We start from the raw sequence: 12789 nt of genomic DNA on the forward strand, positions 1-12789 counted from the left end.
GGGGACACGGACTGTCCCACCTGGTTCTCTGGTGCCTTCGCCTCCTGGTTGCCGGGGCACCTGAGCAAGATTTCAGCAAGCCTGCTTCCAGTCGGTATCTTGCTGCTTCTCAGAGTGTGGGCGTTGCCCTGCTGGGCTCAGTTCCCGAGCTAGAGCTCTGGCGATCCCTGCACGCTAGCCTGAACCTGAACCTGGCTTCATGCGCGTGTAGCTCAGCCCTGCATTGGGGCGGAGGGGAGCCTGCACGCAGGGGTCCCTGGTCCACATCCACTGGGGGGCATGAGCCATGTTCTGAGCTGTCGCTATGTGTTTGCAGAAGCCCACCCAATCCCAGGGTGTCCTTGCCAGGGGCACAGCAGGCTCCGTGACTAGCTGCGCTCACCCGGGTCAGCGGCTGGACGGGATGTTCTGGGTAGGGCCACTGTTGGCAAGAGCCCAGCTCAGCCTTCTGGGAGGAAACAGAGTCACTTAGCTCCCTCCCAGAGCCTCAGTTTACTTTTCTGTTGGTGGAGGTGGCACATGCCTCTCAAGACTACATGGAGGGATGGAAGAGACATGTCAGAAACGCAGGTGCTGAGCTCACGTGCCCTTTCCCAGGGGCCTGGGCCGGCAGGGCAGGGACCAGAACATACAGAGGGGGGCACCCAAAGTGGCTGCACCCTTCCTGAGTCATTCTAGGCATAGGGGCCAAGGGCATGCAAAAACCCTGACAGGAGTCTCCCCAGTGCCTGGCACCAGGGACACCCCTTTGGGTAGATTTTCTCACCCTGTCCCCACCCTGTGTCCCACTGCCCATTTCCATGTGTAGGTGAGGTCACTGAGACACAAGGAGGGTCCAGGTGCAGAGCCGGAAGGATTTGGGGAGGGAGTTGGCTGCTTCAGACTTGGCTCAGCTGGAGACAAAGGAAAGACAGGGGAGGGCTCTGCCCTCTGGGCCATGGCTGAGCCACTCGTGGCCCCAAGAAACCACCTGGCATCCCCAGGCACTCTTGCCTCCTGCAACATTTCCTAATGCTCTTTGTGCAGCCCATTCTGGCTGGGCCTGGAGGCCAGGATGTGGGAATCAGTCCTCGGGCAGAGGCAGAGACCTAGCCCTACCAGCAGGTTTCAGCTGTCATTGGACCAGCTCTGGCCTGCCGGAGGGCCCTGTGGCAGCATCATGTGGCCGTGAGTTTTTCTCCTCTGTGCGTTTGGCATACCCCAGAGGACTGTCTGCTTCTCTGCTCTCCTCTTTATCTGCCCCCAGTACGATCCTCACCCCAGGAGAGGCTGGTCACGGCTGTGTTCCTGGGGTGGCCACTGCTGGGGAGGGGCCCGGCTGACCGGGGCGCAGCGTAGATCAGGTTTCCACACGGCCCAGATGTGGCCTTGGCCCTCGTGGGAGCACATGGCACCTGCATCTGCCGCTTGCAGCTAAGAGAGGAGAGCGATCCAGGAATCCCACGGATGTTAATGCCAAGTCCAAATTGGTGATTTTATTTTTCTCGTACTAACTTTGAAATGTAGCCAGTAGAATAATTATGAGTTTATTATAGTCAATTTATTATGCAGCATTTAGAACAACATGTTTTGTTGATTACTGCTGCTGCCAGATTGCTGGCGGCGTTTATAATCCATTGTTTTATTGAAATTGATCTGCCGAGCGCCTACTGTGTTCGGTAAATAATAAATCACTCTGTTATCCCAACATAAAAGCCACGATACTTTATCATAAGGTATGAAACCAAAATATGAGCATAGCACAGAGTTTCTCCTGAAGCTGAGTGTCTCCCAGAGCCACGGCTATTCCAGGTGCCCACCGGCTGGCACGCTCTGGGTGCTTCAGTCCCCTGAAGTCAGGGGAAAATGCCCCAGAGATGTTTGAACGTTTAGTGAGGGGCTGTTTGGGGTCAGAGCTGGGCCGGGGCAGTCAGGCTGTACTGGAGAAGGTGGGGTAGGGCTGAGGCAGCCAGCCTTTCCATCCTTCTCCTCGCAGTCCCACACGTGCCCCCGCACCCCTACAGGGAGCCTTAGAGAGCCCGGGCTGTGTGATGATGCCCCTGCCCTCCCCCTCCCCAGCTGAGTGGCTGGTACCCTGAGCCTCAGCTTCTCCATCAGTCACGGGGTGATAGGGCACCTATCTCTGGGAGAATACACAGTGTTGAGTGGGGAGCCTGGCACAGCATGGCCTTGGCAGGTGAGAGCTGCGATGGTGGCCATCCTCAGAGCCAGCAGTCTGGGGCTTATACCTGTGCTCCGGGGCCCTGAGGCCATTTTCCAGTAGCTGGCTCCATGACAGACTGGCGGTGAGAGCCACCGGCAGACTCTGAGCCAGACAGCTCTCGAGTCTCAAGGCCTGTTGTATGTTTTCAGCCCCAGCCCTGTCCTCAAGGTGTGTGCCAAGTAGAGCATGAAGCCAGCCGGGCCCGGCCCACCGCCCATGCCTCTGTCCCTCCAGTACCAGCACCTTCCTAGGAGCTGGGCCATGACCGCTGTTGGCCTCCGTCGTCTCCCTGTGAATTGGGGCTTATAGGTTAGGCATGCTGCTTCTCCCTGCACATCATCTTTGTCACCCAGAGCTGAGAAGTAAGGGCCTGCCGACTCCGTGGGCCCCTTCCCATTTCTCTCTGCTAGATGCTGTCCTGCTTGCTCTGCATGACCTTGATGTGGCTTCAGATCGCTGGGGCCCTAGTACTCAGGTCACTCAGAACCGTGAGGCCTCTTGTGGGACCTCTTGGGGCTTTGCCCTGGGCTTAGAGCCCTTTCACCAGGAACCCCATCTCCCCGTCACTATCCCAGAGGAGCCATTAGCTGCTTTCTGTTTTGGAGTTTGAGGCAAGTGGCAGACCTTATAAACCAGGGTGGCAGGAGTGTGGGAAACTTGCTGATTAACGCTCTTCACATGCTCACACAAGGGGTGGTGGCTACTGTCATTGGACACCCATCCTGGGGGGGATCCCCAGAAGACCCCTTCTCACCAAATCAGCCCCTGCCAGGTGGGTGTGAGGAGAGACATAGCTCCCATGTACTGCACTGGCTTCCCAGAAACCAAAGTCCCAAAGTGGATGGAGGTGCACCCAGGGAGCACCACTGTCCATGTTCAAGTCTGCCCGGAAGCAGTACACCCAGGGTTGGACCCTCTCTTGTGCTGAACTCCTGGGTCTGAGGCTGGCCTGGCAGCCTTCCCACCTCCCCTGGGGCCCTCAGCAGGAGGGAGCCAGGCTGTGCCTCCAGTGGGTTCTGATTTGGAAAACGGCCAGGACACCCCTCCTCAGCTGCTGCTTCCGTCCATTTGATCAGGGAGCGGAGCAATGGTTCCTGAGGTAGCATGCCCTGTGTTCCCTCTGAGAACCTTCTAGAACACCTAAGGATCACCAGGCCTGGGTGGCCCAGCTGCAGGCAGCATGTGGGTGCCGAGCCGGATCTCCCAGCACTGGCCAGAAGAGGGCAGTGTTGTCTCAGGATGTGTGGGCGGGCCTCCTCCCTGCCGGCAGTTCTGTGTGCCCCTGGGGCATGGGAGCCAGCCCACTTTCAGGGAGAGAGGCCTGTCCGGCCCTATGCAGTATCCTCTCCCCCCCCCCCCCCCCCCCGCCTCCTCTCCTGTCAGCAGACAGGGACCCCTGTTTCTCTTTGCCCTGATCATGGTCAGCCTGAAGCCCTGGTTCTCTCTTGCCTTACCCTGCTAACGCAGAGGTGGGGACACAGCACACAGTGGCCAAAGCCCCCTTCTTTTTGCCTGGAGAAACCAGGGTTTTCCTCACAGGGAAGCCTCTGGAGACCTCTGACCTATTGCTGGCATGTCAGTGACACATGCTACTGCTCCTGCTGCCCATGTCACAGCCCCAAGCTGCCCCGTCCTTTCCTTCCATAGATGAGGGGACTGGCCTGTGAGGGGCCATGGCCCAGGTAGGCTCTTTCCCTACCTGGCCACCTTTTCCTGCCACCAGCACCATTACTGCCAACTCCTTCCTTCCCTTGTCTCATTCCCAGTCAGTCCCGCAGGTTAGATGTGGGCTAGGCGTGAAACTGCTTGCGGAAGTGACCCTACCTCGCTCCCTCTATCCTGGGCCACCGTACCATGGGCAGCAGCCTGCCTCCATGGGACACCCTGCAGGCCATGGGGGAGGGGGGCTGCCGTTCATCCAGGGCCCCAGCAGCCCCCTTGGCATCCCACAGGCTGACCGGACAGTTCTGCGGCCACAGGGAGGGGTGAGTCTGTGCCTGGGGGCTCCTCCCCAGCTGGTGGAACGTCTGGGCTGGGCTCTAGGCCCCACTTGTCCTGGTGCCTGATGCCCTGGCTGACCTCAGAGAACAAGTGTCACCTCCAGGGCCTACTCCCTGGTGCCAGGCACAGCCCAGACCCCTCTCCCCTTGCTGGTTGCACAGGGGAACACTTGATTTTCAGCCGGCAGCCCCATCCTGAGTTTTTGATGGTCTTACGGACGTGCCCAGGCCTCAGGGCAAGAGAACACTGTCAGGAGGGCACAGGCCCTGCTAGCCTGGACAGCCAGACCGGTGGCTGTAACCTTCAGCCTTCCGCCCAGTTAGATGTATCCTTGATGTTCTAACCCAGCCCCAGTTATAATCAGATCCCCCTACCACATGCTTTCTGTCTGTTACATCCTGGCCTGTACCCCACACTCTGTTGACTTCACCACCCACAGTTTGAAAAGCACTGGTCCAGACAGCCTGGGTGCTCACACACATCATGGGACACTGCACTCCAAAAAAGTGAAATGAACCATGTGCTGTGCTCGTGACACCGACTGAGTCCCTCCTTGGCGGAGGCCGCTGCCCTGACGCCCAGGCTTTGTCCACGGTGCTTCGGTGGCGGCAAGGGCTTGGGTGGGCGCTGTGTCCCGCCCACATATCAGGCCTGGTGCCATGCAGTGTCCTTCCTGGGGACTTGACCCCTCACCAGTGCTCTGCTTCTCTCCACGTCATCCGTAGAATGGGAATAGCAGTTCTCTCCAGACACACAGGACGCCCCCAGCCTGTGCCTGCTTTTGTTACCATGGGTACCAGGGATCACCAGCTCTGGGTTCCCGGGGGTGGTTGCTTGGGCAACTTTCCTGTCTGCCTGGGCCCCATGGGAGCAGTCGCCCCGTGGAGCAGGGTGTGGAGCAGGGATGCCTAGAAGGTGTGGGAGAGGTCTGCTTGATGAGTCAGCCTGCGGCCTCCAAGTGATGGCCTTTGCCCCGCTGGTCCCATCAGGGCCTTGGCACTCCACAGAAGGTTGGGCTGGAGGCGGGCAGGCAGCCCGTGTGCTTCATCTGGAGGGGCTGCCCGCTGGAGTACATCAGCGGGAAAGCGACTAGTACGTCTTCCTCTCTCACCCTGAGGCCTGGAGGGAAGCAGGAGTTTCCGACTTCTCAGAAATCCCCTGGCCTCGCCTGGAACGCAGGCTGGGGCAACTGCAAATTGGGATCTGAAATGCTCCTGCCATCGCATAGAGGCCTGTGTGCATGCACAGTGCCGGTCCTGAGTGAGAGGTGGCCGAGGGCTGGGCCACAGCTCGGGAGGTTGAAGTGAAGGCTCCCTACTAAGCGCAGGGAGCCTTGTCCGTGCACAGCAGCATTTCCCCCAAGATGCGGCCCAAGCTGGCCGAACCATCTCAGAGGCCTTCTGCCTGTAGGCCGGCCGGCCTCTGCGGTGGGGCCAGGGGAGCTGAGGTAGGGGCTTAGGGAGGGTCTGGCTGAGCCAATGGTGGCGGGTAGCCCGGGCATGAGGCTGCTGGGGAGGAGCCAAGGGCAGACAGAACCTCTCATCCCGGCCAGAAATAGAACCAGATAAACACATGTGAGGAAAGAGACGCCAGCGTATTGCTTAGAGATGTGTAATATCTCCCCAGATGTCTTAGATTATCGTACGCGTTCACTCGGCCAAGGATGGTAGCGGCCCTGGTGGGTGTCCCCAGGCAGCCGGGGAGGAGGGATCCTGAGCGCTTGGTGGAGCCAAAGTATGACCGAATTCCCCATTGTCACTTTGCGCTCAGAGGGCGGATGAAATGGACACAGAGGAGCTGGAGGGAGATGACTTATGAAAGAGATAGCTTTCGTCCCTGGATTCCAGAGCAGCTTGAATGTGAATAACTTATGTGTGTAGGAACTCTGAGGGGGGTTTAGAAAAAAAAAGGGGGGTGCAGAGAAAGATAGGGAACTGAGAACACGAAAATAGACTCCAGCCCCGTGCCCCGCGCGTCGCTGGGCAGGATGGAGCTGGCCGACTGGGCGTATACTTCCTTCTACAGTAAGCAGATGATTTTCAAACAAAAAATACAAGCAAAGTCTTCTTCTAGAATCTGAACAGTAAGGCCAGGCTGGCTGAGGAGCTCCCAGCACCCACTGTCCCATGTTCTGTGTTTTTGAGGAGAGTTTTTGGAAAACTTGGTCAGGGGTCTTGTCTGCCGAGGAGAAGCGTCTTGTTTTTGCTGCTCTAGATGACTCCAGTGTTCCATGCGCTTTTGTGGGCTTCCTCGTTTTTTAAATAGTTCAATTTCTGTTTTTGTTTGAGACCAGACGGACCAATAGAGCCCTCTGCTGGGGGGGGGGGGGGTGCTGCCGATGTGGTGGCCCCCAGGAGTCTGTGTCCCCCAAGCTCCCAGCTCTGTCCTGTCTGCTCAGGCCATTCTTGGACGTTCTGAATCCACAAACCACAAACGATTTTTCTTTTCTTGCCTCTGAGGGGCCCCAATGAAAATACTCTGCTCCCCGAGTGAAACTGGACCATGGCCCCACACAGACCTGCTCCCCACGCCTTTCCATACATCGGCCCTAAAAGGACACAAACCTGCAGCCATGGAGGCATCTTCATCTTAAAGGAAGCAAAGCTGAGGCCCTGAGACCCAGTGCTGGAGCCAGGACAAGAGAGCCCATCCCTGGGCTCTGAGCTTCTGACCCCGACATGGGACTTTGCTGGATCAGTGTTCAGAGCCTCACTTTCCCAGCAGGTTAGGGCTAAGCCGTCCTCCCACCCAGCTCTGTGAGTGTGCCCCTGGCAGGAGTAAAGCTACAGGCAGCTGTTGGCCCAAACACCCTGTTGCATCTGGAGCTTCCCAGGGAGCAGATGCCTGGGCGTGTCTGCTCAAGGCCTCTCTGTTTCATCTTCAAGTCACCTCTAGTGAGGCCCAGGTCCTCCCCATCAGCCTGCCCCAAGCAGAGTCTGCTGGAGTCTATGACTTTGACCCAGCCTGAAGTTCCTGTGCCATCCTGGTTGCGGCTCCCCCCACTCCTGGAGAATCACCTGAGGTGTTATCTCCTGCTTTTTGCACTGTTGACACTGTTTATGGTGTTTTGCAATAGGAAAAAGACAGGAGATTAAAAAGTGCCTGGCTGGGGACTTTGGATTCCAGCAAAGTGTCCAGGGATCCTGAGCATTCAAGTTTTTCTTCTCCAAAGATCTGTTTCTTTGGAGTAGCTGGTGCTTCCTGTCAGGCCACATGACCCGACCCCCTGCTCCACCAGCAGGGCCAGGGACCCCCTGCTGTGTCATTTGGGGTCAGGGCCCCAAAGGCAGGCTCGCAGGCAGCCCCTGGAATGTTTGTGGATGGTGGTGTTCACCCCGAGGATTTGGGTTTTGGGGAGAGGCCCTGGTGGAAGGGACAGCTCTGCCCCTGGCTCAGGTTTGCCAGGACCTGTGCAGCTGCAGACCAACCCCCAGGAGAAGCTGAGGACAGAGCCGGGCACTGTCGCAGAGGGCAGCCCCACCACCCCTCAGCTCCTCCCGACTCTGTGGCCACCTGGCACTGAAGACTCAGCAGAATCCTGGGCCTGGGGCTAGACCAGTGGCCCTCAATCGGTTTTGTCACCATGAGCGTCATGGCTTGGCTGATGAAGTGGCTGGGGGTGCTGGTGGGGCCCCCTGTGTGCCTGCTGCCAAACACCCTGCCGAGGTGCTCGGGTGGGATGGGATGTGGAGGGGGGCTCGGTCTGTGCCCCCCTCACTGCTCTCATCCGGGGCCCCTCTGGCGTGGTGACCCAGCAGCCCTTCGCATGACCTGCTGCGTTCCGCCATGGGGGTGCAGGGCAGGATTCCTTCCTGCCCGTGACCCGCGAGGGCCCTGAGGCCCGGGCAGGCAGCAAGGGTGGTGGAGTGGCCCACCCCACCCCCTCCTGGCCCTGCCACACTGGGCCCTGTCACAGGGGGTCCAGAGGGCAGGCCCAGCCGGCCTGTCCTCCGGACTCTGGCCATCCTGCTTGCTGGCTCACAGACCCCGGCTCAGGGCCTCTGCAGCCTTCCTACTCTCCACCTCTGCCTGTGGCCCCTGGTCCCTCCCCTGCCACTGGGATGCCAGGGCACCCTGCTGCGTGTGAGGACCGTCCTCTGCCAGGTCCTCCCTGCTCTTCCCTCAGGGCCTGGAAGAGCACATCTGTGCTATCCCAGCAGGGTCCTCCAGTCGGGGGACCTCCGTGCTGGGACAGAGCCACTGGCTGAGCTTTCACTCAGACACCAAGGCCCAGGAGAGCTGGGTGGTGCTGTTGGATGGGGGCATTCCTCCCCACGGCCTCTGCACGGCTCCCATGAGCAGTGCATGGAGGCCAGATGCTGCATCAGGGCCTGGGGACCTGTCTGTCCCTTCCTCATTCTCCAAGTCAGTCCCCACAGCTGGGCGTCCATAGGCCTTGGAGGGCAGGGATATGTGTGTGGGATCGGCCCCACTCCAGGCTTCCCTGCTCTGGGGTCAGGGGTCTCTGCTGATGGCACCGTGAGGATGCACTGGGGTGGGAGGCCCCATACTGCTTCCTGCGCTGGTGACCCAGCACGATGGCTCGGGCTCAGCGCCCGGCGCCTCCAGGGTCCGACAGGCTGCCCTTGAGCCGCGCGGTGGAGAGTTGGACCCCCTACCTCACACCTTCCTCTCCCTGCAGCCTGTTCGACATGGGTGGGGAGTATTACTGCTTCTCTTCCGACATCACCTGCTCCTTCCCCGCCAACGGCAAGTTCACCGCAGACCAGAAGGCCATCTATGAGGCGGTGCTGCGGAGCTGCCGCGCTGTCATGAGCGCCATGAAGCCAGGTGAGGGCACTGGCGGTTGTGGGGCAGGTCCTGCACTGCACAGCCTGACTCGGTCCCCCGTCACCGGAGGAGCTCAGCTGGCCAAGACTCCAGGCGGTGTCAGATCCCCAGGAGCAGTCCTAGGAAAGGGGGCCGGCCAGCAAGGAGAGACAGAGCTGGGAATCGGGGAGCTCAGCCCAAGGTCACCCCAAGTCCCACCTGCTACTCTCCACCAGCAAGAACCCCTGGTCGCAGTGGCCACTGGAATGTCAGCATGTCCGCTGTCCTCTCCTGGAGCAGGGTCCACTCCAGAGAGGGCTTGATCAGCAAATGCCAACACTGGCATTTGGTTGGACGTCAGGGCGCCCTTCTGTTCAGGCCGCAGCTGGCTCTGGCGTGGGCCGAGTGTCTCCCCAGTGTCTGGGGAATGGTGAGTGGCTGCCACAGAGCCCTCTGGGGACCTGGCCATGACACCCTCGAAGGCTGGACTCTCAGCTCATTCTGAACTCAGAGGGACTATGGCAGTCAGACTGGCATCCCTCCATGGAGCCTTTATTCAGGAAAAGAAAAGATCCCCAAACTATAAAATCCCCAGGATGTGGCCTCTTGAGGCTGATGGCCCTGTGTTGGCTAAACGGCCCCGGGGCCCCCACTGCCCGTTGTTGGGATGAGTTACAGCCTCGGTCATCAGGCCAAGAGCTGCTTTTGAGGGTTCCTCGGCAACTGTCACTTTCGGAGGCAAACTGAGCGGGCCTTTCCGGATGGCCCCCGTCTGGCCGCAGAGCCCCCCACCTAACCCCACTAGAGGTTAGGGAACCACAGAGGGACACTGGCAGACCCCAGCCCGGCCCCCACACTCATCCAGCAAGAACAGAGCTCGGTGGTCCCAATACGGGGAGCTCAACCCGAAAGGAAAGCTTAAAAGTTAAGCCCCTGCTGGAGTGACGAGGTGATGGGACCTGCGTGTTTCAGCAGCTGCAGAAGGAAGCAGAATCTTCTGTTAATTTTTGAAAAAGCCAAGGTCACGGGGCACCTAGGTGACTCAGTCGGTTGAGTGTCCAACTCTTGATCTTGGCTCAGGTCTTGATCTCAGGGTCGTGAGTTCGAGCCCCACACATGCTAGGCATGATGCCTACTTAAAAAAAATTTTTTTTTTAAGCCTTGGCGGCCACTGAGTATTAACATGGGAACCTCCAGGATGGTTGTTGAGTTGTCAGAAAAGTGGAGGATGGAGTGGCCAATGGCCCCCTTTTGTGTAAAAGAAGGGAGTGTAAAAGTGCCTGCAAACCCACGGAGGAGGCGTAGGAGGGGCGCTGGAAGCCGGGCAGCAGAAGAGTGTGCTGGTGGGCGCGGGGTGTTTCTGACCTTTAAACCAGGGAACACATCCCCTATTCCCAGTGAGGTCCAGCCTCAAGAAGCGGTCACCGGTCACCCCGAGGGGCATGGCCCTTCCTGCTCCCTCTACACCACAATGAGAAGGGTTTGTTCAGTTTTGAACAACACTAGCCGTGGGCTGCGGTGTGCTCCCTGGCGTCTGTGAGCACAGCCGCCCGCAGCCCCTGGGCATACCTCCAGGACTGGGCCAGGGGCTCCCTCTGCTGTGCTCCCCACACTGTGCCCCCAGCCCAGCCTACCTGGCAGCACCCCCACCCTCGGGAAAGTCTGCTCACACCTGGGTAGCGCTTCCCAGGTAGGCGTCCTGGCCGACGGCTGACAAATCGGTCCTCATTCTGCCTAGAAAGTAGTCGGGCCCGCTGTCCCCAGGGCCCCCAGCCAGTTGCACTGAGAAAGGCCTGGTGCTCTGTGCCCTGGACGTGCCTGGCCGTGTCCCTCTGGGGGCAGGCAGAAGGCTGGGCTCGGCGGAGCTGGTCTGCACAGACTGGGTGGGGTGGTCCTCCCCCAGCGCACAGCGGGGCACGGGCTGGGCCTGTGCCGGGGCCTGGAGGTTCCCTTGGGTGCGGGGTGGGAACGGATCCCTGCTGTAGCCCCCACCTCTCCCACGGATACTGGGGATCGCGACACAACTGACAGTGCCCGAGGGCCGACTCTGTCGGCTCCCACGCCAGGCAGGCCGAGCTATGCCCACAGAGCTGCTCACCTGGGGACAGCTCATCTCCCCAGAGCCGCGAGGAGGCCGTGGCCAGGTCAGCCCCATGTCCTGTCCTAGCGGAAATGCCCCTGGTTTGTGGGTCCGGCTGCTGGGCCAAGACACACACCCGCTGAGACTGCACGGCTGCTTCCGACGACCTTCCAGGGAAGCGGAAATAAAGACACCAGAGTAGCAGTGAGATGCCCAGAGGAGAAGCGCAGAAGGACTAGAACCCCGAAGGCGTCTGTGTGTCAGAACACACAGAACCCCGGGTCAGCGTCGGGGCCTCCCTCCCTGTCACCCAGACAGCCAGGGGAGGGTGGCTGAGCCCACTCAGAGGGGCCGTACCTGGGAAGGTGTCCCCCACGCCAGTCCTACGGCAGGGGCCTGGCCGCCATGGCTGGGTGGAACTGAAGCTCTCCCTGGCTCCTGTGTTGGGGCAAGCGGCCCACCCCGTGCAGACCACCCTGTCTCCATGGGTACCAGGGAGTCTCCATGGGTGCCCGTGAGGGAGGCCTGGGGTGAACCCAAGCAGGAGCGCCCGAAAGACTGCTGTCCATCGTGCATTCTCCGTCCCTCGTCCCTCCGGCCACCATGGAGCGCTGAGGGCACTTCTTGCCGCTTCCAGCACTCGATTCCCCTCCATGTCCCTCTGTGCTCACCTGCCCGCCCTGGCCTCCCCCGCTTAGGCTACAGGTCCGCCCTCCTGAGCCCGCACCGCCACAGGGCCCCACAGAGGCAGTGTAGACTGCTCGCTCAGCTCTGGGCCCCGCTGCCCACGGCTGTGAAAGCGGCGGGTCTGTATGAACAAGCCCTTCATCGTTGGCGCCCGTGCAGTTGTGTGCAGCTCCTGGCCCGGCTGGTGTCCGGGCTCTGGCCACCTGGGGGCGGGGGCCGGTGCAGCCAGCACAGAGTCAGAAGCAGACTGCCCCCAGGGCAGCCCAGGTGGCAAGAGAGGACGCTGTGGAGCCACCAGGTGACCAAGCAGGAGGAGGGCACCCAGAGCTGTGCCGGCCCGCGTGGCACAACGCGTGTCGGCTGTGGCCTGTGGTCTGGGTGCCTTTGCCAGCTCTGCCTCCCTGCCGGGTGGGAACAGGGTCAGGAGTGGCTGGGCTCCCCTCAGGCCCCTTCTTGGAGATGGCTAGGAGCGGAAGGGTGCGGGGACAGTGTGCCTCCCAGTCTGCGGGCGCCCTCTGTGGCAAGAGCCCGGACAGAGGAGGCTGTCTGGGGAGGGCCCTGAGAGGCCCCCCTGCTGGCTGGAGGATGGTGGACAAGTTCCCACCCTCCCTGGCCTCATTTACTCCCTCAGGCTGTTGGCCAAGGTTGGGGGGTGCGGGGAGGGGAAGCGTGTGGAGACTTTGAGAGGCAACCGCGCTCCACTCAGCATCGAGGCGCCTGCAGCCCCAGGGCGCATGCCGCCCCCTGCCCTTCCGCAGGGTGAATGGGTCCCCGGAGGCCCTGGCAGCAGCCGGGTCTGCGGTGGGGTGGGCTGGAGGCCCTCAGCCCTGCGCCAGTTTGGCCCACCAGACGGCTCCCTGCAGCCCACGGGGCCTGCCCTGGGACCAGGCCCTGCGCCTTCCTTGCGGCACCCCCAGGGTCTGGCGCACACGTGGTCTCCCGAGGGCCATTGTCTTTGGATGAAGTGAGCTCTTTGTCTGGAAGTAGCAGTGAGGATTCAGCTCTCCGGGCCCTCCTGGCTGAGCTCTGGCCGAGCCCCTGGGGCTGC

General features: G+C 60.6%; 1 protein-coding gene across 2 annotated transcripts in view; it reads left to right on the plus strand.

Moving 5' to 3' along the window:
• Positions 1-12789, plus strand: part of PEPD (peptidase D) — a 111590-nt gene that overhangs the window by 90812 nt on the left and 7989 nt on the right. For both annotated transcript variants that reach the window (XM_045442523.1, XM_045442522.1), the window contains exon 12: positions 8847-8995. In XM_045442523.1, coding sequence (XP_045298479.1) covers positions 8847-8995 — 149 coding nt within the window. The remainder of the gene's footprint in view (positions 1-8846; positions 8996-12789) is intronic.

The sequence above is a fragment of the Leopardus geoffroyi genome, chromosome E2 (genome assembly GCF_018350155.1).
Source record: "Leopardus geoffroyi isolate Oge1 chromosome E2, O.geoffroyi_Oge1_pat1.0, whole genome shotgun sequence".
Lineage (NCBI taxonomy): Eukaryota > Metazoa > Chordata > Mammalia > Carnivora > Felidae > Leopardus > Leopardus geoffroyi.